This window comes from Hemitrygon akajei, chromosome 15 (assembly GCF_048418815.1).
Source record: "Hemitrygon akajei chromosome 15, sHemAka1.3, whole genome shotgun sequence".
In the NCBI taxonomy this organism is placed as follows: domain Eukaryota; kingdom Metazoa; phylum Chordata; class Chondrichthyes; order Myliobatiformes; family Dasyatidae; genus Hemitrygon; species Hemitrygon akajei.
Window position 1 is genome coordinate 38239290 of NC_133138.1, and position 25450 is coordinate 38264739.

The 25450-nt window shown below is 40.7% G+C and overlaps 1 protein-coding gene across 1 annotated transcript in view; it reads right to left on the minus strand.

Annotated features, from left to right (window-relative positions):
* The window catches only part of LOC140739548 (protocadherin Fat 4-like), a 215239-nt gene that overhangs the window by 21987 nt on the left and 167802 nt on the right, over positions 1-25450 (minus strand). The window contains exon 14 of the mRNA XM_073067942.1: positions 507-617. Within this exon, the coding sequence (XP_072924043.1) occupies positions 507-617 (111 nt within the window). The remainder of the gene's footprint in view (positions 1-506; positions 618-25450) is intronic.

Consider the following 25450-nt stretch of genomic DNA (forward strand, 5'->3'; position numbering starts at 1 on the left):
CCTCCAGGTGCTCTGGTTTCCTCCCACATTCTAAAGACAAATGGGTTAGGAGGTTAATTGGTCACATAGGTGTAATTGGGCAGCACGACTTGGGCCAGAAGGGCCTGTTGCAGTGCTGTATCTCTAAATCAGGGATTCCCAACCATTAGGCAAGGGATCTGCGGAGCCCAGGTTGAGAACCCCTGCTCTAAATAAATAAATGTCTTTGGGAGAATGGGGAGAAATAAGGAAACTTGGCAAATAATGAAACTGAGAAATGATTTGTAGCAGCAGCCAAACATAGCTCTGTGGTCAACAAGGGAAGCCTTGCACACTGAACACATTGACAGATTGGTTCCTCGTGACATGGCCGTCACTGTGCACTTCATGGAATGTAACTCAGAGGATCAAGAGCAAAAGCCAGCATTAGTTATCATCAGTAACAAACTTCAATAAGCACTGAGTAAGGAAAAATGGAGGGAAGCCCTGGTGATGAGCTTCTCCAAGTCCCAGCTGACGGGGCTCACCTCGGGGGAAGAGGTACTGACTTCGCAGGGTCCCTGGTACGTGAGTGCCTAGCGCCATCTGTAGCTGCATTCGTGGAGCTGTCCGTGGTAATGTCCACCCATCTCTACCGGCTGAAGGAAGGTACATGGAAGCGGGAAACGTTGTGAGGAGAAATATAAAGAAAATCAGGGAAATAAATGCGAAATTAAGTAACTTGTGAAATTATGCAGAAATCATAGCACCTATTTTAGAATGGGATCATGATAATTGACCAAAATAACCTCGAATGAGCACAGCAAATTTAAAGGGGAAAAGTGCACTGTAACACAAAAAAAAGTGGAAAGGTTTAAGCAATAAGGTGAATATAATGCACATGACCACTGGCAACCCACTCAGCGACTTTTCCTGGAATGAGTCAAATTGGCCTACCTCTGTTGAGTGGGTTTGATCAGTCCATTTCCTGGATGCACACCAGCAAAAAAGAGTGTACACTCTGTCGAAGGAAGGAAGTCAGTTCTTTTCACCCCCACTTGAACCGCTCTTCTGGCCAATTGATCACAGAGTCTCATTAATGGTCATTTCCAGAAACACAGTGGTGAAACAAGTGTATCATAGGCTAGGCAAGTAGGCGGATCAGTTACTAAGGTCATTGGTATAAGGTAACATGACATAAAGAACAGAGGAAAATCAATAGAATTTTTTACATATGAAGTTATTATGATCCATAGCACACTGTCTGATAGGGTGCTGGAATCAGACTCAATGATAGTCTGCTAAAGAGAATCAGACATATAATTTATAAAGTGCTAAGGGGGAATAAAGATCGAACTGGACAGTGCTTTCAAGGAGCTAGCAATAGACATGATGGGCCCAATAGGCTTCTTCATGCTGTGTTATTACATAACTCTGTGGCAACATATGGACACCAATCTTGACATTTTCTCATTTACCTCATTTAGCGGTTACTTTAGTAATGTTGTCTAGCCAACCTGTTACAGCAACCGATCACTCTCACGATAAAGACCTACCTTGTACCTGTCCAAACCAACCACACTTCCTCTATCACCTGAGTGTATTTTTATTACTTTCTTGATTATATAAATATACACATTATCAGGTACACCTGTACACCTGCTTGTTAAAGCACATCCCTAGTCAGCCAATCATGTGGTGACAACAGAATGTATAAAAGCATTCAGACACGGTCAAGAGGTTCAGTTGTTGTACACACCAAAAATCAGAATGGAGAAAAAATGTGATCTAAGTGACTCTCACTATGGAATCTGCTGAAGAGAATGATCAGCTGTTTGAGTATCTCAGAAGCTGCTGGTCTCCTGAGATTTTCACACACAACAGTTTCTAGAATTTACTGTTGAATGGTTGCAAAAAAACATGCCGTTGAGCGGCAGGTCTGTGGTCAAACATGCCTTGTTAAATGAGAGAGTTCAGAGTGGTTCAAGCTGACAGGAAGGTGACAGCAACTCAAATAACCACATGTTACAACAGTGGTGTGCAGAAGAGAATCTTTGAATGTACAACATGTCGAACCTTGAAGTGGATAGGCTATAGCAGCAGAAGTCTATGAACTTAGATACTTAGATTCAGCAGCCACTTTACCAGGTGCAGGAGGTACCTAATAAAGTGGCCACTGAGTGTACATTCATTCCATGTTGCTGTCAGGCTAGTAATATAGACAACACACACACACACTTGTAGGCAAACTAAAATCTCAAATCATTTTCATGTTTAAAGTAATGATCTCAGGTGGGGATGAAAATATATTAACTCCCTCGTGTCAGACTCTGAGCAACATTTACCACCAACTTTCAGAAGACTGGTTACTGCTAAGAGTGTGCATGGGGAAACACTGACTTTATCCATTCAGGGTCAAGGAGACCATAAAACCATAAGTCAGAGGAGAAGAATTAGGGTATTCAGCCTATCGAGTCTGCTCTGCTGTTCCATCACAGCTGATTTATTATCTCTCTAACCCCCATTTTCCTGCCTTCTCCCTATAACCTTTGACACCCTTCCTAATTAAGAACCTATCAGCCTCTGCTTTAAGTATACCCAATGACTTGACCTCCACAGCCATCAGTGGCAATAAATTCCACAGATTCATCACCCTCTGGTTAAAGAAATTCATCCTCATCTCTGTTCTAAAGGGATGTTCTTCTATTCTGACTCTGTGCCCTCTGGTCCTAGACTCCTTCACTCTAGGAAACATCCTCTCCACGTCCACTTTATCTCAGCCTTTCAATATTAGATACATGAGTTCAAGCTTACATAGAATATAGAACATAGAACAATACAGCACTGGAACAGGCCCTTTATCAGATCTCCCCTCAGCTTCTGCCACTCAAGAGAGAACATCCCAAGTTTGTCCTACCTCTTGCTATAGCACATGCCGTCTAATCCAGAGAGCATTCTGGTAAACCTCTTCAGCAGCCTTTCCAAAGTCTCAGCATCCTTTGTGTAATGGGGCAACTAGAACTTTATGCAAAACTCCAGATGCAACCTAACCAGAGCTTTGCAAATTTGCAATATAACTTCCTAACTTTTGAATTCAATGCCTTGACTAATAAAGGCAAGCATACTTTCTTAACCACTCTACCTACCTGTGTAGCCACCTTCAGGGAGTTAGGAGCTTGGACTCTAAGATTCCTCTGCTCATCAACACTGTTAAGGATTTTGCTTGAAACCGTGTACTGTCTCTTTACATTTGAAGCTTGTTCGAAAACATTGCATCTAAAACCCATTGCTACAGGATCACTTACACTCTGGTTTTATGCTAATCTGAGCCAGCTTAGTTAACAGATCTCAACTGATTTTACACTCTACTGCAACTATCTATTTTGCATCTGTAGCTCTCTGGGGCAGTTCAGTCCGGAAGTGTTTTCCAAAAGCTCCCTTCTGGAAGCACTCTGGTGCTATTAAACCAAAAGTTTCATGCCATCTTAAAAGTTTCTTCTCTCAAGCAGTTAATCTGATCAACCATTCCAATTAGTCCCACCTCGCTCTATCCATTACTCCCATCATTGGAATGCACTGTAAACACTTTAAACCACTTCTTATAATGTTGTCTACATGCAGGTAATTATGTATTTATGCACACATTACTCCATATCCCTACTTTAACCTCTATCTTTATTCTTTATATCATTCTTTTATTCTTTACATGGTTGAATGCTGTTGTTTTTTGTAGCATGTCCTGCCAAAACACCACAGCAAATTCCTAACACGTGCGGTGAATAAAGTTGATCCTTGACCCTTGGAAGTTCTATGTTTGGGAGGATGGCAAACTCGCCACCTGATGAATTCCAGATCCATCAACCATCAGGATCTTGAACCAGAGGGGATAATTTCACTTACCCTAACAATGAACTGGTATCACAATCTATGACTCGTTTTTAAGGACCTCACAACTCATGTTCTCATATTACGTATTTATTTATTATTATTATTACTTTTCTTTTCTCTTTTTGTTTGCAGTTAGTGTCTTTTGCACGTTGGTTGTTTGCCCCTTTCTATCATGTGTGTTTCTTATTGATTCTATTATGTTTCTTTCTATTTGTTATGAATGCCCACAAGAAAATGAATCAGGGCAGTATATGCTAACATATATATATTTTGGTATTACATTTACTTTGAACACTACTGACCTCTATGCATTCCAATGCCCGAGCAATGGAATACTAACATTTTAGACTTAAATACATGTGCGAATGTAGAGCTTCTGTTTGCCTATAGGAGGGTGATGCAAGGTGGGCAGCACAACCCAATATTACTTATGGCTGCCAAACAGACATCAAGGGCTTGAATGATAACTGGACTCAAGAGGTTAAATTAGAAAATGCGTTGTATCCTGTTCAGAATATGAAGAAATAATTTGATCAAGAGATAGAGTCATAGAGTTATACACCATGGAAACAAGCACTTCAGCCCAACTGGTGCATGACAACTAAGATGCCCCATACTGTGGGAGACAGCATACAAAACACGAATATTTCTTTTCTTGCAGACTGGGAATTTACACTGACTTCAGTGGTAGCATTGTGCTGAAGACATGCTATCAACACACTGCCCAAACTGTCTATTTTTATTTAGGATTCATTCATGAATTTTTTTTTCAGTTTGTATGGTCTTTTTATTGGCTTCTCAATGGGAGGAAGTCAGCTGCAGAGAGGCCCAAAAATAATATGTTTAATTAGAAGCAGAGTGCTTCACACTATGGATCTATGCCAGGAAGCAAGTCATATCATGGTAACTCAAAAGCTATTTCTTTATTTACTATTTTCCCACTTGCCCTTCCATAGTCTTTTAAATCCTTCTCTCAATGTGAAAAAAGGGGGTGGCGAGTGAGGACACATCTCTACCAAAGAAGGTGGTCTTTCCCTCCATAGCCTGCAGGTCACCCTTGAGCAAGGAGTAGCATCTGCTTAGACACCCGATCAGGGTCATGTGAAGCCATGGGAGCAGGTGGTGGATGGTTGTGCGAGCAGCCAGTGTGTATTATATCCTGGTTATGCGACCGTTGGCACCAGGCAGACAGTCTCTGAAGAGTATTAGTAATGGCTGGGGTCACCTGTCTTGTAGAGCCATTACCCAGAAGAAGGCAATGACAAACCACTTCTGCAGAATATTTTGCCAACAACAATAACGCTCAAAAGACCATGATTGCCCACATCATGAAAACAGTCCCCACTGGCCCAATGACACCCATGTGACCAATTAACCTATTGAGGCATATATCTTTGGAATGTGGGTGGAAATTGGAGCATCAGCGGTCACAGGGAGAATGTACAAACTCCTTACAGACAGCGCTGGGTATTGAACCTGGGTCAATGATCCTGTAATAGCATTATACTAACCACCACGTTACAGTGTCGCTCTACATTTATCTTGTCTTCCAGTTAAGAGACTGGATCCAATAATGGACATTGTTTACTTTGGCTAGAATGCAACTCAAGAAGTTATTCAAGCAGAAAGGGAATGGCACTCCAATATACTCCTTAGCATGTTTACTCATTACACCATTACATGTGCATGTATATGCTTCCAGCATGGGTTAATGGACGGCCAATGCATCTGCTTTCCCTGTACTGACCCAACAAAGCTAATGTTAAAATGCAGAGTGTTGCACAGACAATGATTAGTGAACTCAACACTGGCAGGTGGTGACTTGCATCCTTGCTCTATTACCACAGCACAGCAGAGATTGCCTTTGCCAGCTGATCCAGTCAAGAGTGGACAGAAATAGTCGATGAAAAGTGCAGCAACATACAAATTGAATGATCTATGAAATTTATCTGGGCTCCCTACATGTTCATACAAGGAAATGGGCAATCAAAAAGTGAAGAGATTCTGCAGATGTTAGAAGTCTAGAGAAACACATACACAACATCGGAGGAAGCCAGCAGGTCAGGTAGTGTCAATAGAGAAGAACAAGCAGTCAATGTTTCGGCCTGAGACCCTTCATCAGGACAAGATTTCATTCTGACAAAGGGTCTTGGGTTTAAATATCAACCGTTTATTCCTCTCCAGAGATGTTGACTGATCTGCTGATTTCCTTCAGCATTTTGTGTGTGTTACAATGGACAATTAGAAAGGCAGCAAATTACCTTTCTCAACTTTTGGTTGTTCTAATATAGTTCACAGTCATTAACGTACTTTTGACTAACAGTGCCATTTAGGATGTGTGAAATGCAGTAGCTAAATTGTACACTGCAAAGTCTCACCAATAAAATGTGATGATTACGACATGCTCACATTGGGTAATACTTTCTGAGGGATACATGCTAGCAAGTACTTCACTGCTGTTGTTCAAAATAGTTGCTTGCTCCCTTTCCTCTCCACATGCTCTTTAACACCCACGAGGAAAGCAAATGGACCTTGATTGAAAATGACAGATGGCACCTTCAAGAATGCAGCTTTCTCTCAGTTCTCCATTTGGACTGGCACCTCAGGTTTTCTTTTCAGATGTCTGGCGATGAACTATGGATCATGACCACATTGCTTAGAAGTCTGACTGCTGTCAACTTAGACACGATTGCCAATGAGAAAAAAGAAATTCAATTCACACCCAGGCATGGGCTAAATTGACCACATGAGGACATTTTTAACTCTTCAATAAAGTCCTGGTTGAATGAATCAATGCAACTCAGATATCAGTGTTCCATACAACATAGGAGAGTACTGATTAGGAACAGGCCCTTTTGGTACGTGATGCTAACTTAAACTAATCCCAGCTACCTGAACACGGCCTATATTCCTCCATTTCGTGCCTGTTTAAATGCCTGCCTAAATAATTATTAAACATTCCTGTAAATAAGGTTAAATTTGTTTTTGTTACATGCACATCCAGTCACTTTAAATCTATTAAATGTATGTCCTCTAGTATTCAATATCGCCACGTGTAAAAAAAATGCGCTATCTCTCAATAAATTCTCCTCCCAATCTTTCAGACTCAAGAGCCTAAGCTACTCAATCTTTCTTTCTTCCTTTCTTTATTTAGAGATACAGTACAGTAACAGGCACTTCCAGTCCAATGAGCTGCACAGTCCATTTACACCCATCGTGCCCAACTAACCGACTAACCTACAGGTCTTTGGAATGTGGAAGGAAACTGGAGCACCCGGAATAAGACCACACAGTCACAGGGAGAACATGCAAAGTCCTTCTGTGGCAGGAAATGACCTCAGTGAATCTTTCTGGCCCTCCCTCTGTCAAAAGTACATACATCCAATTTCAGGTATGAAGGCCAAAGTATACAAAGTGTGCTCTCACATGATTATAAATTGCAGTAAGATTGCAGAAATAAAAGGCCAAGGTATCATTTGTCCTTCTAATTGCTTGCCACACTTTGCATTCACTGAAGTATACAAGGACACAGTGGCCTCAAGTTTCCCAATCTGCCACCGCGGTAGCGTAGCAGTTTGTGCAATGCTAGTGTAGCTCAGGTCATTCCAAGGTCAATTCTGGCACCATCAGTAAGGAGTTTGTACATTCTCCCCAGGACCACGAAAGTTAGGGTCAGTGAGTTGTTGCATGCTATGTTGGCACCGGAACCAGGGTGACACGGCAGGCTGCCCCCAGCAAAATTTTTGATGTGTTGGTCATTGACGCCAATGATAAAGACGTTAGAAAGTTAATTGGCCTTTGTAAGTTGTCCTATAATTAGCCTAGTGTTAAACAGATGGGTTACTGAATAGCGCAGCTCATTGGCTGAAAGGGCCTGCTCTGCACTGTATCTCGAAATCAATCAATAAGGTTTGGTAAATGAGTACCATGTTAGTACTTCCTGCCACTGTTCTACTCAGTTCTTCGGTGTGCTAGGGTGAGTCAGCAAAGTGAGGTTAACAACTTAAAGCTGGTTTTTCACTTGGTCTATACATAAACAACTGTTACTTGCTTTACGGTGTTAACATGATGTAATGTCACAAGGTATATCACTGGAGCATAGTGAGACAATATTTCGTATTGCAATAAACTGTCTGCTGTAAGAACTCAGGCAGTCAAGCAGCATTTGTGAGAGGAAAGAAATTGTCAATGTTTCAGGCAAAGACCCTGCATTAAGATTTATATTGAGCCTTTTAAAGAAATATTAATATTGGGCAGCACAATAGTGTAGTGGTTAGCACAAGGCTATTCCAATGCCAGTGATCAGCAAATGGAGCTCAATCCCCACTACTATCTGTAAGGAGCTTGTATATTCTTGCCTTGACCTTGTGGGTTTCCTCTGGATGCTCTGGTTTCCTCCCACATTACAAAAAATGATGGTTTAGAGTTTGTAAATTGTGGGCATGCTATGTTGCCACCAGAAGCATAGTGACACTTGCTAGCTGCCCCTACCACATATTTGGATTCTGTTGGTTGTAGATGTAAACAGTGCATTCAACTACATGTTTTGATGTACACGTGAGAAGTAAAGCTAATCTTTCTTTATCTTTATTTTTTAACTTTTCTTTGATGAATGCAAAGATAGATTTAAAGAAGAATGAGAGATAAGTGATGAAAAGATTTAGGGGACAAGTTCCAAAGTTTGTGGAAGATAGCTAATGTCAGTTCCTCCAGTAGCAGACGGAAGGAAATCAGGGAGCCATGAGAGACTAGTACTGGACTTTGGACCAAGGACCAAGGATCAAGGATCATCTTTATTTGCCATATATATGTACATGAGGAGTGGTGTGTTGGCGATACCTCTCTACCAATGGAGACGTAAGGCAGTCCTTCTGTCTGCTAGCCTGCAGGTCACCCCTGGACAAGGTGTAGCACCTGGTTAGCACCCTGATCAGGGTGATGTGAAGCTTTGGGAGCAGGTAGTGGATGGTCGTATGAGCAGCTGCTGCATATCACAAGTCCTGATTATGCGACCACTGACGTTAGGCAGACAGTCTCTGAAGAGTATTGATAATGGCTGGGGTCACCCATCTTGTAAAGACACTGCCCGGAAGAAGGCAATGGCAAGCCACTTCTGTAGAAGCGTTTGCCAAGAACAATCATGGTTATGGGCCATGATCGGCTACGTCATACGATACAGTACATGATGATGATGATGATGAGGAGGATGATATTTTCTTGAATTAGGTACAGTATTTGCTGTGGTGTGTTGGCGCAATGTGCAACAAAAATAACACAACACACACAAAATGCTGGAGGAACTCAGCAGGCCAGGCAGCGTCATTGAAAAAAGTACTGTTGACGTTTTGGGCTGAAACCTTTTGGCAGGACTGGAGAAAAAAAGCTGAGGAGTAGATTAAAAAGGTGGGGGGAGGGTAGAGAGAACCACCAAGTCATAGGTGAAACCTGGAGAGGGAGGAATGAAGTAAAGAACTTGGAAGTTATACTTTTTTCCACAGATGCTGCCTGGACTGCTTAGTTCCTCCATCATTTTGTGTGTGTTGCTCGGATTTCCAGCAGCTGCAGATTGTCTCTTGTTTGTGGTACAAAAAATAACACATTCAGTTAGAAAATGAGTGGAGAGAGTATAATGTGAGCTGAAGGGAACAGACAAAAGTTAAAGTGGAATATGTGGGAAGTGAGTGTGTTCACATCTAGCAATCTGAGACTGTGGAGCCAAGAGATAAGAAGTGAAGCTAATTGTTTTACCTGCAGCTTCAGAACGAACAGTGTACCATTAAGGTCAATTTACTGAGCTGCTGCAGTGTGTCATTTGGTACAAGATTCTGAGCCTGTTCATATTCTGTCAATAATTATACTGAAATAAATCAACATGCTATGCCTGTCCTGAATAATCATCAGATCACTGCTCTTTCAATTCAATCAGGGCTGCTGGCACATTGCCCTGACCTTGCAAGTTAATTCAATTGGACTGAAAAGTAATCTTGATATTGCAGCATCATTAAATTTTCTGATCTTTCCAGGATCCTTGTTCCTTTCGCACTGTACCATTAATTCATTTATTTTTCTGAGTATGTTTTTTAAATATTCTGATTTTTTAAAAACATATTTTCCTTGAACAGAAATAAGTAATGATTTGAAGATTAGCTTTATTTATCACATGAAAAAGCACTGAAATATAGAATGAAATGTGTTGTTTGCTTTGGGAATGCCTCATCTCTTCATCTCTTATCCTTCTTTAAAAATATCTTTAGATTCATAGAATAAAAGATAAAAAAAACATTAGCTTTATTTGTCACATGTACATTGAAACTAACAGTGAAGTGTGTTGTTGGTGTCACAGCCAGCACAGTCTGAACATGTGCTAAGGGCAGCCTGCAAGCGTTGCAATGTTTCCACTGCCCATAACTCACTACCACTAACCCCTACATCTTTGGAATGTGGGAGGACACCAGAGGACCTGGAGGAAACCCACACAGTCAAGAGGAGAACATACAAACTCCTTACAGGCAATGGTGGGAACTGATTTGCTTGAGAAAACTTAATCTACCACAGATCAGGAATGAAAGACTGGCATCACTAATTGTAATCATTAAACTGCTATTTATACATCCACCTTCAGGGAAAGAAATTTGCCAATCATATACACAAGAGGTACTGTGGATGCTGGAAATCCAAATTAACACACATAGAATGCTGGAAGAACTCAGCAGGTCAGGCAGCATCTATGAAAATGTATAAACAGTCGACGTTTTGGACCGAGACCCTTCTTCAGGAAAACAACCATCTTAGCACAGTCTTGCCAATACGTGAACCAAGATGCCATTTATGCCTGTTACTGACCATTTATTACCCTTAATAGGTCAATGGTGCTTAGCAGATTAATAGTGCAATACAGACTAGATGGCCTGAATGGCCACTTTCTTTGCTGTGGTGTTCTATGACTCCAAGGCTGGCATATAAGTCTACACATTACCATGCCTTAACATGAATACCTAATACATGTATTTAATCGAAAGTTTAATCCACCAAGTATTAATATTTAAATGCCTGATGTGCATGAAGATGCACCATTTCAACATTGTCAGAATCTGGAGACACCAGGGCAAACAGACTATGAATCTGGAGCAAAACACAATCTACTTCAGGGTTTCAATCTGCAATGTTCACAACTTTTCCACACCCCCAATGAAACTGAGTTCTTCTGAGTTTTTCTTTGAGCAGGTTGTATGTTGATACCACAGTCTCCTTTATTTCCAACTCACTTTTCAAAGAGTTCACTCGTGTCCCGGTGTAATCATGGTTCTATCATCCTCCTGAATCATTATGCCTGGCCAATCAAGACTGCCTCCAACCTTAAGGTCTTATTCACCTGGGCAGACTGTCTGACTTAACTTCTCGTCCATCACTAAACCTGCTCTCTATCACCATGATAAAATTGCCCTCTCCACCCCATCTAAGATTCCTTGCTGCTGAAACATAGGCTATGCATTTATGCTCTTTCATGGCATCAAACTAAGACCATGCGACAATAAGGCCATAAGACATAGGAGCAGAATTAGGCCAGTTGGGCCAGTGACTCAGGCTGAGCCATTCCATCATGGCTGAGTTATTATCCCTTTCAACCCCATTCCCCTGCCTTCTCCTCATACTCTACTCTGATAAGAAATTCCTCCTTATTGCTGTTCTAAAGAGAAGTCCTTCTATTCTAGATAGATAGATAGATACTTTATTCATCCCCATGGGGAAATTCAACTTTTTTTCCAATGTCCCATACACTTGTTGTAGCAAAACTAATTACATACAATACTTAACTCAGTAAAAAATATGATATGCATCTAAATCACTATCTCAAAAAGCATTAATAATAGCTTTTAAAAAGTTCTTAAGTCCTGGCGGTAGAATTGTAAAGCCTAATGGCATTGGGGAGTATTGACCTCTTCATCCTGTCTGAGGAGCATTGCATCGATAGTAACCTGTCGCTGAAACTGCTTCTCTGTCTCTGGATGGTGCTATGTAGAGGATGTTCAGAGTTATCCATAATTGACCGTAGCCTACTCAGTGCCCTTCGCTCAGCTACCGATGTTAAACTCTCCAGTACTTTGCCCACGACAGAGCCCGCCTTCCTTACCAGCTTATTAAGACGTGAGGCGTCCCTCTTCTTAATGCTTCCTCCCCAACACGCCACCACAAAGAAGAGGGCGCTCTCCACAACTGACCTATAGAACATCTTCAGCATCTCACTACAGACATTGAATGACGCCAACCTTCTTAGGAAGTACAGTCGACTCTGTGCCTTCCTGCACAAGGCATCTGTGTTGGCAGTCCAGTCTAGCTTCTCGTCTAACTGTACTCCCAGATACTTGTAGGTCTTAACCTGCTCCACACATTCTCCATTAATGATCACTGGCTCCATATGAGGCCTAGATCTCCTAAAGTCCACCACCATCTATTGGAAAAATCCCCTCCATGTACACTCTGTCTAGATTTTTCAATATTCATTTGGTTTCAGTGAGATCCCCCCTCCCCCTCCTCACTCATCTAAACTTCAGCAAGTACAGGCCTACAAATATCCTTGTATGTAAACGCTTTCATTCCCAGGATCATTTTTGTGAATCTCTTCTGGACCCTTTCCAATGTCAATACATCCTTTCTTAGATAAGCAACACAGAACTGCTCACAATACTTCAAGTGCATTCTGACCGATATTTATAAAGCCTCAGTATTTCATCATTGCTTTTATATTCTCATCCTCTTGAACAAAATGCTAACATTACATTTGTGTTCCTCACTACTGACTCAACCTAAAGATCTTTAGGGAATCCTGGACGAGGACTCTCAATTCCCTTCTACAAAGTGCATGGCCATACTCTGCTTCCACTCCAAGTAAATGAAAAATGGGATTGTTTTCCTGTTGTTGCATAGGTGGTTCTGTGAAGGCTGAAATTCAAAGCCTGGAGTTTATGTGTGGGAGGGAGGAACAGAGCTCGTATGCTGCAGTTGTTTTAGTGCTTGTTGTGTTCTGTGTTGCTCTGTTAAGCATTATGAGAATGTTATGTTGGCTCTGGAATGTGTGGTGGCACTGTGGCTGCCCCAGCACATCCTTAAGTGTTGATTTTAATGCAAATGTAAGATTTCTTTGTATGTTTTGATGTACATTTGATAAATAAATTTGAATCTGAGCCTAAATCTCCAAATCTGCCTCTGACTTAACTTTCCTTTGGTATTTCCTCTCTCTTCCAGTTCTTTGTCCCATCGTTAACTGTTGTACCTTTGGCCATTATGCTCCCCCTACCACCATTCCCCTGAGATATTCCTCCTTAACCAAACCCCTCAGCAGCATCCCCTTCATTTTGGTACCTCTCCAATTTTGTATGATTCAATTTCCAAGAATCCATAATATTAATACAAGCTGTTGCAAAATTTATCATTTTCTCTCATTTCCATGAGAATTGAATGGCATTGTACGGTATTGAATGGGGGCAGCATGATAGGGTAACGCTATTCCAGTGCCAAGAACCTGGCTTCATTTCCTGTTCTCCCTGTGACAGCATGCATTTTGTCTCAGTATTCTGGTTTTCTCCCATATTCCTAAGATGTATGGGTTAGTCAGTATATTTGGCACATGGGTGTAATTGGGTGGCACGGGCACATGGGCCAGAAGGGCTTGTTATCTTGCTGTGTCTCTAAACAAAGTATTTTAAAAATCTATTAACAGTTGTAGAGTAAATTAGATTTAAACTATTATTTTCTTTCCTGGAAGCCAGTTAATGTCCCTGCTGTCAGAAATGATGGGAGACATGAACATTCCTGAGGGATGTGGGTGGATTTGTACATAATTTGAAAACTCACATTTTTGGATAATGAATAATATTTTGCCCAGGGTGGAAATGACTAATACAGGGGACAGAAATTTAAGGTGATTGGAGGAAAGTATGAGGTGGTGCGGTGGCTGAGAATGTTAGAAGTAAGTTTCTGTTTAGACACAGGTATATGTAACACATTGCCAGAGGCAGTGGTCGAGGAAGATGCTTTTGGGATATTTAAGAGACTCTTAGATAGGCACATGGATGAAAGAAAAATAGAGGGCAATGTTTAATGGAGGCTTAAATTGACGTTAAAGTAGGTTATAAGGTCGATGCAGCATTGTGGGTCAAAGGGTCTGTATTGTGCTGTACTGTTCTGTGTTGATGTTCAATATGACATATTTGCACTCTAAACAGAGGGCTAGTGTTTTCATTTTGAAATGACAAAAATATCCAGAACACCTAATATTATTCAGAAGAGAGTTAATGACAAATGTATTTTTCTCAGACATTATAGACATTACATTCCAATGGGTATGGAAACTCTGCAGATAAACAAATAAATGAGCAACCATGGACAGCTTTCCCTGTGATTTCTAAGTGTTTACATAAAGATTGTTAGTGTAAAGAGAGACCTTTGTGCCTCTCTTAGGCAGATCTCCTTCATTATATCCTCTCGCCAGATATGGATCACCTTTTCTCTAGATCACATTGCTTCAGTGGTGATTTCTGATAATACATCCAAAGTGATTTGCTTAAAGCTGTACTGCCTGTTTTCAATGAACTCCTGAGTATTACCCCAAAAGATCTAATTTTTGCATGTGAAAGTCTGAAGTGCACTGTAAGAGTATTGGAGTTAATAGGTCAGAATCTAAAATTAGAGTGCACAGGTTTAAGATGAGAGAGGAGAAGGTTAAAGGAAATTTAAGGGATTACGTCTTTCACACAAAAGATGGGAAGGTTGCAAGAAGATGGAGTGGAAGCAAATACTATTACAATATTTAAGAGCTATTTGGACAGGTACTTGAATAGGAGAGGCATAGAAGAGAATTGTCCTCATGTAGGCAAATGGGATTGATATGGATAGACATCATGGTTGGTCTGGATGTGGTAAGCAGTTAGGGCCTATTTCTGTGCTGCATGCTTCAATGAATCTATGATATTAGCCCATTAGTTCTCAGTTAAAATAGCAGAAGATCGTCATCCAAGATGGCGGCGCGACACTGCTTGCAGTGGCCACTCCGGAGCAGATTATCTGATTATCTGTTATTTGTGAAGCGGGGTGCTGTGCGCAATCATAATTGGTTGAAAACGGATGAGGGAGCACGGAGAACATCTGGAAATCTCCAGGAAGACCTTCTTCGTTGCTGCTGCTGTTGTGAGGTCCGGGTCTCTGCTGGGAAGAACAGGCCCCCAGTCCTTGGGGTTGTGTTGCCGATGGCCATTGGCAGGGGTGTCTTAATACGCTCAGCAGAGGATGGTGCTCAGATAAGCTGTGCCGGAGGGGATGGTCGGAGGTTCGATGGACTCAGAGTCCGCTGCAGTCAGGTCGCTTTCACTGTGTGCTGCGTCTGCGAGGCTGGGTTCGACGGAGCTTTCAGTGTGTGCTGCATCTGCGAGGCTGAGTCCGGCACCGTGGATCCCATAGTGGGGGTATTCCCTTCTGCCGCCGGTGTGGGATGACGAGTCAATCGGGACCCTGAGGACTTGTGGAAACTGTGTGGTGGTTTCTTTCGAACTTATAGTCTTTTAACATCTTTGGACTATTTTTACTGTGCCCATGGTTTTTTTTTATCAATTATGCTATTGTTTGCATTGTTGTAACTATATGTTGTGACTATGTGGTTTTGTGCAGGTCTTGTAGCTTTAGTTTTTGGTCTTGTTTTTGTCTGGTGGGTTTGGAGCTCCTTTCTGGGGAACGCGCTAAGATGGTAGCATGATATTAGTACGCAGCAGCCTCTCCGTACTCTGGATTGGGGATTGCCAAACGTTATGTGGATTTTCTGGTGTAGTCTGTTTTGTCATATGTTTTTGTGATATCATTCTGGAGAAACGTTGTCTCATTTTTTAACTGTATTGCATTTGTGGTTTCTAAATGACAATAAACTGAATCTGAATCCGAGAAGTACACTTAGTGGCCACTTAATTTGGTACACCTGTACCTGCTTGTTAATGCATGTACAGTATCTAATCAGCCAATTATGTGGCAACAACTTAATGCACAAAAGCATGCAGACATTGTTAAGAGGTTCAGTTGATGTTCAGATGAAACATCAGAAGGGGGAAGAAATGTGTGTTAAGTGACTTTGAATGTGAAATGATTGCTGGTGCCAGATGGGATGGTTTGAGTATCTTAGAAACTGCAGATCTCTTGGATTTTTCATGTGCAACAGTCCATAGAATTCACGGAGAATGGTACAAAAAAAAATTTAAAAAAAGAGTGGCAGCTCTGCGGGTGAAAATGCCCTGTTAATGAGAGAGGTCAGAGGAGATGGCCGGACTGGTTCATGCTGACGAGAAGGCGGACAGTTACTCAACTAGCAATGTGTTGCAATAGTGATGTGCAGAACAGCATCTCTGAATGCACAACACATAGAACCCTGAAGTGGATAGGCTACAGCAGCAGAACTCCATGTGTATTCACTCAGTGGTCACTTTAGTAGATACTGGAGGTAACTAATAAAGTGGCCAGTGTGTGTATGAAGGTAACTGCAACACACTGTCAGCACTCTTGCATCAATGACTGCCTATCCCTCACTGAACAGAGTTTACAATTAAGATTCAGCCATATCTGGAGTTGCACATGGATCACAGTGGGATATTTTCCTTCCTTCATGGATATTAGTAAACCAGATTTCTTTTTACAGTCGTGTGCTTTCATGGCCATGGTTACAATTTCAATATTTCAGAAGTAATTAAAATAATTCCACAACTGCTATCATAGGATTTGCACTCTTGTCTACTTGTACATTACTATAGTAATGTAATGGTAGTGTAGCGGCTGGCACAGTGCTATTACAACTTGAGGCATTGTTGTTCAGAGTTCATTTCTGACATCATCCATATGTCCATCCTGTGGAATGTGTGGGTTTTCTCTGGGTACTATGGTATCCTCCCACAGTCCAAAGATGTACCGTTTGGTAGGTTAATTGGTTTTGTAAATTGTCTCATGATTCGTCTAGGGTTAAATCAGTGGGTTACTGGGTGGTGTGGATCATAGGGCTGGAAGGATCTATTCTGTGCCGTATCTCAATAAATAAATAATCACTATTGTACCCGCATCCTTAATTGTGATTGATTTAAATATAGTTTAAGGATAGTTTAGTCCCCTGCAAAGTGCCTTGGAAAACTGGGTCACAGTGTTCAGCATTTGTAGGGTATATTCCAGCAATTCACTGAAACTACTTTGACAACACCTTCTCAACCCATGACTGCTACATTCTGCAAGGGTTAGGGCAGGAAGGGCATGGGAATGCCAGTAACCAACTTCCCTTTCAAATCATTTACAATTCTCTTTGTAAAATGCCGTGACACTGGGTAGTCACGTACAACCTTGTTTTGCCACGAGGTCTGAATCTTGGAAAAACCCACCAATTAGCACTGTGGGAGTATCTTCACCAGAGAACTTCAAGAAGGTAGCCTATCACAACCATGTTAAAGATATCGAGGAGGATGGGTAATGAATTCACATCCCATGAATAAATTTAAAAAAAATCAATCAAGCCTTTTTCTGTCTATGGGACACAGTTAACACAATACAAACACTGGTGTGATTTGATATCACAATTGGTTCCAAATGCAAGGGGTTTCAAACAGCTCAGTATCTGAAATATTAATATAACTCTTATCACAGATATTTGCTGCTTTCCACATCACCTCGTGCTGCGCCACACTAACATTTCCCACCATTAATTCAATACTGCGCTCCTTTCCTCTGTCACCATGGTAACCTGCTTGTTCAGCTACTTTGCTGGATCTGGTTCATAATGTCTGCTGTGCCTCTTTTATAATCCCTGTTTTTGAAACCTTTTTCTCTGCCCTTTATGGGCAGTTATTTGTTAATGACAGTGTTTCTGTGACCGCTATTTTTAATCTTTATTTAAAAATCACATTAACCCTTTCAGTGCTGAATAAAATTGAGCCCTACAGATTTCAAAATGTAAGTTCTTCCTCCTCTGTAGTCGCTAGTCTTTCCAGAAAGACCCTCCTCTATGCAGATTATAAGAGCGTGGGTTAGAGCACAGAACATAGAACTTGAAACTTAGAACACTATAGCACAGTACAGAGCCTTCAACCCACAATGTTGAACTGACCTTTTAACCTACTCTAAGATCAATCTAACCCTTCCCTCCTACATAGCCCCCATTTTTCTATCATCCATGTGCCTATCTAAGATTTCCTTAATGCCCCTCGTGTATCTACCTCTACTACCACTCCTGGCTCACCACACAAAATGGTGAGTTCCATGTAATCACCACTCTTTGTCTAAAAACATACATCTGATATCCCCTATATACTTCCCTCCAATCACTTTAAAACTGTGTCCTCTGGTATTAGCCATCTCCTCCCTGAGTTTGGAAAGTCACTGCGGAGAGTATTGTCACGTTCAAAGGACACAATATGTTTTCGCAAATTGGATTTGTTAATAAGCTGTGATCTATTTGATGCCTTTGTTCAATGGACTTCTGAAGAAATTACATTCATTTTAACTGTAATTGGAAATATGAGTCTACAGCAATAGTAAATCATTCACAGTATATTTTCTTCTAGGGCATATTTAACTGATGTTTAAGCTTTCAGGCCAAATGGTCATATGCTAGAGGAAGGACAATCTTATAATAATTTTCATTGTCTCATTTGCTTCTAAGGAGGTATAAATAGTTCATATTGCTATGTACTCAGAAAATGAGTGAATCATCCTGCAGTATAGAGATAATGACATTTTATAATGGGAATAGTGTTTTCCTGGTGATTCATTTTCCATTTCTTGAAGTTAGTCTTAAAGTTTTCATGCTGGAAATTTTATTTAGACCTGGCCAAGGAAGATGCAGTAAAAGATGATAATTCTAAATAAAAAGGAAACTTAAATTTTGATCAAAAGTTTTTATTCCTGCGGTTGAATTTTGTGATACCCTTGACCAAATGGTTCATTGTTTTTCTACAAGAGCAAACCATGGTAATGCAGCAATTCAGAACACTGCATCACCAGTAAACCCAATTTATTCAGAGATACAGTACGGAACAGGCCCTTCTGGCTCTATGAGCCACACCAGCCAGCAACCCGACTATTTAGCACAAGCCCAATCACAGGGCAATTTACAATGACCAATCAACCTACTAACTGACATGTTTATGGGAATGTGGGAGGATACCAGAGCATCTAGAGGAAACCCATGTGATTTGCAGGGAGTACATACAAGCTCCTTATAGATGGCACTGGAATTCCACACTGAACCCCGAACACCCCAAGCATCACGCTAACTGCTACACAACCGTGGCACCTTTCTTTATCTTTTCTTATTTGATATGCATTCAGATTCTTCTCTGTAAGAAACCATTCCTATTGTTAATTCAAAGAAAACAAGGTCAATTAAATGATTCGTTATGACATCAGAGCGAAGAGATCAGGAGTAAGCCCAAGATACTCGTATTCTCTGGAGCTTGGTGAAACATTTTGCACAGATATTTATTTAGCAAGTAACCACAAGGTCTCAATTAGCACATGATTATAGATAATGTGCTAACACTGAACTGTCACTTTTGCCTAATTTGTCATGTTCGAAATGAATAATAGAATGTTGAAAAGGGATGTTTTGATATTATCCTGGTATCTTTTTCAGAGTAACACAAAGCCCTGAAACTCTCAAGCTTGTGATCATTGTTATAATATGGGAAATTGTTATTGTTGGCAATCTCCAACACTGATTCCATATCCTAATCTGGCTTCACTGGTGCTTTTCTGAATGATAAGTACTGTCTTAAACACTCTATTTTGAATGATGCAACTAAGTATTTCCCATCAGTTCTGGTCACCCCACTATAGGAAGGATGTTGAGGCTTTGGAGAGGGGGCAGAAGAGGTCTACCTGGATGCTGGTTCTGAGGGCATGTGCTATCCTAAGAGGCTGGATAAACATGGGCTGTTTTCACTGGAACAGCAAAGGCTGAGGGGAAATCTGATAGAGGTTTATATGATTATGGGAGGCATAGATGTAGTAGACAGGGAGTATCTGTTTCCCAGGGTTGAATTGTTTAATAACAGAGGACATGCATTGAAGATGAGAAGAGTAAGTTTTTTTTTTACTCAGAGTGGTGGATGCCTGGAATGCACTGCCTGGTGTCCCAGTAGAGACAAATGCATTAGAGGATTTTAAGAGATATTTTGATTGGCACATGAAGGTGAGGAAGATGCGGTGGGGATTTGAAAGCTGTGTAATTAGGAAGGATTAGTGTTAGGGTGTTTTTTTCACTTGCTGTTTAGCTGGTTTGGCACAACATTGTGCGCCTTTTCCTGTGCTGTACTGTTCTATGTTCTTCACAGCAGATACTGTGTTGGGGCCTCATTATCTAGCATAATACAAAAAAATGGCCACCATTTACAATGCATTACTCCCCATACTTAAGTCTCAGGCTGAACTTTAGTGCCCAAGTCTTAAATGCACTGAAAGATTTTCAAGAGAATTAGAATTACTCATATATGCCGCACAATTTGTTGTTATAAAGTAGTGGAAAAAGAGAACAAGAACTGCGAGATAGTGTTCATGGGTTGGTTCATTGTCCGTGTAGAGGAGGAGAAGAAGCTGTTCCTGAAACACTGAGTTTGTGCCTTTAGCTCCTGTAACCTCCTCTCTGATAGTAGTTATGAGAAGAGTGCATGTCCTGGGTAATGAGGTCCTTATCGATGGATGCTGCCTTTATGATGCATCATCCTTTAGCAGTGTCCTCGATACTGGGGAGGCTAATGCCCATGATGGAGCTGGCTGAGTTTACAACTTACTGCTGCTTTTTCTGATCCTGTACAGTTGACCCTCCATACCAGATGATGACTCAATTAGTTAGAGTTTGTATCTTTGGAAGTTTGATGAAAAACTGTTTTGATGAAACATTTGGGAGCATCCAGCCATTTAAGGGTTAAGTACTGATAAACCTACACTTGCTTTTTTTTCCTGACAAGGCAATTCTCTGTCCTTCATGGAAATTAATATCTTCCACATGCAGCATTTGCTTTAAACATACCCCTATTCTTCTTACTGCCGATCATCTCCTTTTGGTGCCTGCTCTCCATCCCTTTCTCCCCTCGTCTGCTCTCCTCTCCTAGCAGATTCCTTCTTTGCCAATCCTTTAGCTTTTCCATCTACCACCTCCCAGCTTCTCACTTCATCACCCCACCCCCACCCACCTACCTTCCTCTTCACCTGATTTCACCTATCGCTTGCCAGCTTGTACTCATTCCCCTTCTCCCCTCCTTCTTATTCTGGCTTCTTCCCCCATCCTCCCAGTCCTGATGAAGGGTCTCAGCCCAAAACTTTGATTGTTTACTCCTCCCCATAGATTCTGCTTGGCCTGTTGTGTTCCCCCAGCATTTGGTGCTTGTTGCATTAAGCTTTCTCTACCTTACAAATAAACTGTTCAGGGAGTAATTATGGAATTGATGTAAATTAAAAATGCATGGCTTTGGTTGAAATCAGGTTGGCAGATTTTTACAGAGAACAAAAGCCGAGCGGCATGGACTCCCATATGATTGCCGGTTATTTTTAGACTTGCACCTGCATTGAGAGAGCTGTTGCCTTGGCAGACAGTGTGAGGATCAGGAGTGTGTGAGTGCATGCAGTTGACTTTACTCTGCCCATCCTTCTGAAAAATAATGCAATTGGACACTTACATCCATCTCAGTTAGGGTATGTTTGCAGAAAGGAAGGAAGCTTCCAATACGTTGAGCTAAGTGAAGTGAACTGCAACATGCCTCAGCGGGTTATAGCAGTAATGAAGTATGATTTGCCAATGCATGTGTCAACTGTGGCACTGTAGGAAGCGACTTCATGTCTGAAATTGTAATTTATTTGAGTCTTGGCACAAAATTTATGCTGAAGCCAAGGTGCAGAACTGAGGTTGTGTTGTACTCACAGAGGTTCTTCTTCTCAGCTGAGAATTAAAACCAAGACCAAACCAATGGGCATTTTTCAGTAACACAGTACTACTGGTGATGCTTTCAGGTTGTTAAAAGTCTTTGTTAGCAATTCTGTCTAAGTCTTCTCTTTGAGTCATAGAGCAGTGGAACACTACAGCTCAGAATCAGGCCCTTCAGCCCTAGTAGCCTGCATAATCCCATCTATTTGCACCCAGAGCACACCCCTCTATACCTCTCTGATTAATGTGCCTATCCAAATTTCTGTTAAATGTTACAATTGGACTTACATCCACCTCTTCCACTGGAAGCTCTTTTCACATTAACACAATTCTCTGAGTGAAATTGTTTTCTTCAGATTCCCCTTAAATATTTCACCTTTCACTGTAAACCTATGACCAAGTCTCACCCAATCTGAGGGGTAAAAAACCTGCCCTCTCATTTATAGTCTCCTTAAAATTATATTTCCGATGATGCTTGATCACCACCACACCATCTGATTGTTTCTTTGCTCAACATATCTTTTTCTCACCCCTCAATGCATCTAGCTGGGATAGTTCTCTAAATTAAGAGCATCTAATCTACATCATTGCAGTCTTGCACCTTATTGACTGCCTGCAATTGGAATTCTCTGAAGTTTTTTCTGCATTCTTTATTGTTTTCCCTTGTACAACATCAATGCATTATTTTAATCAAATGGATTCTGCAATTGCTGGAACTCCAGAGTAACATGCACAAAATGCTGGAGGAACTCAGCAGGTCAGGCAGAATCTACAGTCAATATTTTGGACTGAGACTCTGCATCAGGACTGGAAAGGAATGGGGAAGAATAGGAAGTTGTGGAGAGGGGAAGGAGTACAAGTTGGCAGGTGATAGCTAAAACTAGGTCATGAGAAGGAAGGTGGATGGGAGATGATACGTGGATAAGTTGAAGAAGGAATCAAATAGAGGAGAAGAATGGACCATGAGAGAAAGGGAAGGAGGAGCAGCACCAGAGTGAAGCATGTTTCTTCCCCTTTTCCTCTAGTCCTGATGAAGTGTCTCAGCTCAAAGGGTTGATCATTTGTTCCCCTCCATAGATGCTGCTTGACCTGCTCAGTTTCTCAAACAATTCAAATGTGACCTGTATGCAAAACCAAGACTTCACTGTACCTCAGAACGTGTGATGATAATAAACCAACCTAACAACCTAAATGCAATTCACTCTCTGAAGCATTCATCGTACTGAATGCCATGCCTTCACTCCCTTCAAACTGTTACTTCTCTGAATGGTTGGCGAAAATATTTAATCAACTTAGTGACTCATGTCAACTTCATTGAGTCTAAATAAACACTACAAATGTCTTCATTGATGCAGTCAAAGAGCCATTCATGATTGTTAGGACTGAAATAGTTTTGCAACTGAAAGAGAGGAACAATATTTGATTTTTACAATGGCAGCCACTGACTTGTCTAATTCAAGGCCTTTGTCAGTCCTAATGTTTGCCCTTTAAGCTGCCTTTCATACATTTCCAAGTTGATTAAGCTTTGGCATCTTTTCATAATTGAATCATGCTTTATATCAAAGCAATTCACTTTGTCCCACTCTCATAAACAAACGCATGAAACACCAATAAAAAAGGGATTTTAAGAAGTCGGTCCAACCGCAATAAATTATGTCAATAGTCTTGTCGCATTGTTCATGGTTGTTTGTACTCAGAGAAAACTGAACTCTGCTTTAATCCATGTTATCTGGATTTGTATGTATAAAAGATGTTAAAATTAGATTTCAAAGGGGATAGACACCAGTTTATCAATAGATCACACCTGCACTGGAAAGGATAAAAAAGATTTATATGCATATTGCCAAAGCTAAAGAAATTTATCACTGATGAAAGATTGGCTGTGCTGGGGCTATTTTCTCTGGAGCAAAGGAGATTAGGAGATTAATCAAACAGCACAAATTAAGAGAACTAGAAAGGAAGGCAAGGAGGCATACATTTCCCTTAACATAAGGAGCAATCAGTTTATGGGAAGTGGGAGAAGAAATGGAAAGGAATTAAGAAAAAAAATCACCCAGTCAGTTAAATTCATTGCCAGAAAGAGTGTTAGTGTTAGAATGCCTCAGTGTTGAAGTACCTGGGCAGCACTTAATCCACTGTAACTGAAATGCTTAACAACTGAGGGTATGGAAAAGGGTTCACAATTGCCTGGCATGAAGAACCAAATGACTGTATAGCCTCCTTTGGTAACATAAATTCCAGTGACTCATAATAGCGCAGTAATGATCAACAATCAACTTTATTCACCGTATACATTTGCATGTACTGTATTAGGAATTTGTTGTGGTGTGTAAGTGTAACATGCAACAAATGAAACGTCATTTAACAATTATAAAGAATAAAAGAATTATATAAAATATAAAGGTTAAAGGACTGATATGGGCTGAAATATACAATATGTATATAAATGCAGCATGTATCTACAATGTAAACAGCAAAATAAAAAGTAGTTTAAGTGTCTACAGTGCAGTGCAGTGGCATTCTCTTAAAATTTGGAGATACAGCATTAAAATAGGCCTTCTGGCCCAATAAGCCCACACCACCCAATTGCACACACGTGACCTATTAACCTGGAAACTTGTACGTCTTTGGAATACTGGAGGAAACTGCAGCACTCAAAGGAAACTCACGCAGTCATGGGGCAAACTTACAAATATCTTACAGACAGTGGCAGGAATTAAACTTGGGTCACTGGCACTGCAATAGTGTTACACTAACTGCTACACTACTGTTATAGTAATAGACAGAGGGGCTGGGTGGGGCAATACAAAACATGTTGCATTTATTGTGTTAAGGATAACATTTAGGTCACAACCACAAGTGATACTGTGGATTCCAGTTCATTGGGCTATTGGTTAATTGGGGCAGCCACTTATTTGGGACAAATCTTAAAGAACAGATCTAATCTAAACAGTTTTTAAGCAGTGTCAATTTCATTGCTTCTGTTCGAAAAAACACTAAGTTTTCTCACTAAAAGTTGTCATGAAATAATCAGTAATTCAGAACTATTTTGCTCATTTGCATTTCAAGCATTCAAGCTTGGAGATGATAGAAATGGCCAGGAGTGAAAATGAATCGATTTCACTGCTTCAACAAGTTTTAGACTACAAAGAATTCGCATGATCAACAATCATCTTGAATGTTGCAAGGAAAATAAAGATTTGGAGGATGCAATCACTGAGGTCATTGTATGAAGGCAGTCCATTATCTTCACTGACTTTGTTCATATATAGTCAATCAAAAGAACATGGCAGCATACACTGGATGAATTCCTCCATTGATAATTATTAGGAACTAATACAGTTTTATGGTACTAGAATAGTATTGGTAATGTCCTAATTTGTACTGTATTTCATTTAAATTCATCATTTGTTATTTAGTTAAATGCCTTTTTAAATAACATTTTAACTATTTCCATAAGACCATAAGATAAAGGAGCAGAATTAGACCATATGGCCCATTGAACCTACTCTGAGAAGAATCTAACCCTTCCTTCCAGCTTTGCCCTCCAATTTTTCTTTCATCAATGTGCCCATCCAAGAGTTTATTAAATCTCCCTAATGAATCTGCCTTTTAGCAGAACCCCTGACAGAGAGTTCCACACACCCAGCACTCCCTGTGTAAAAAGTTTAC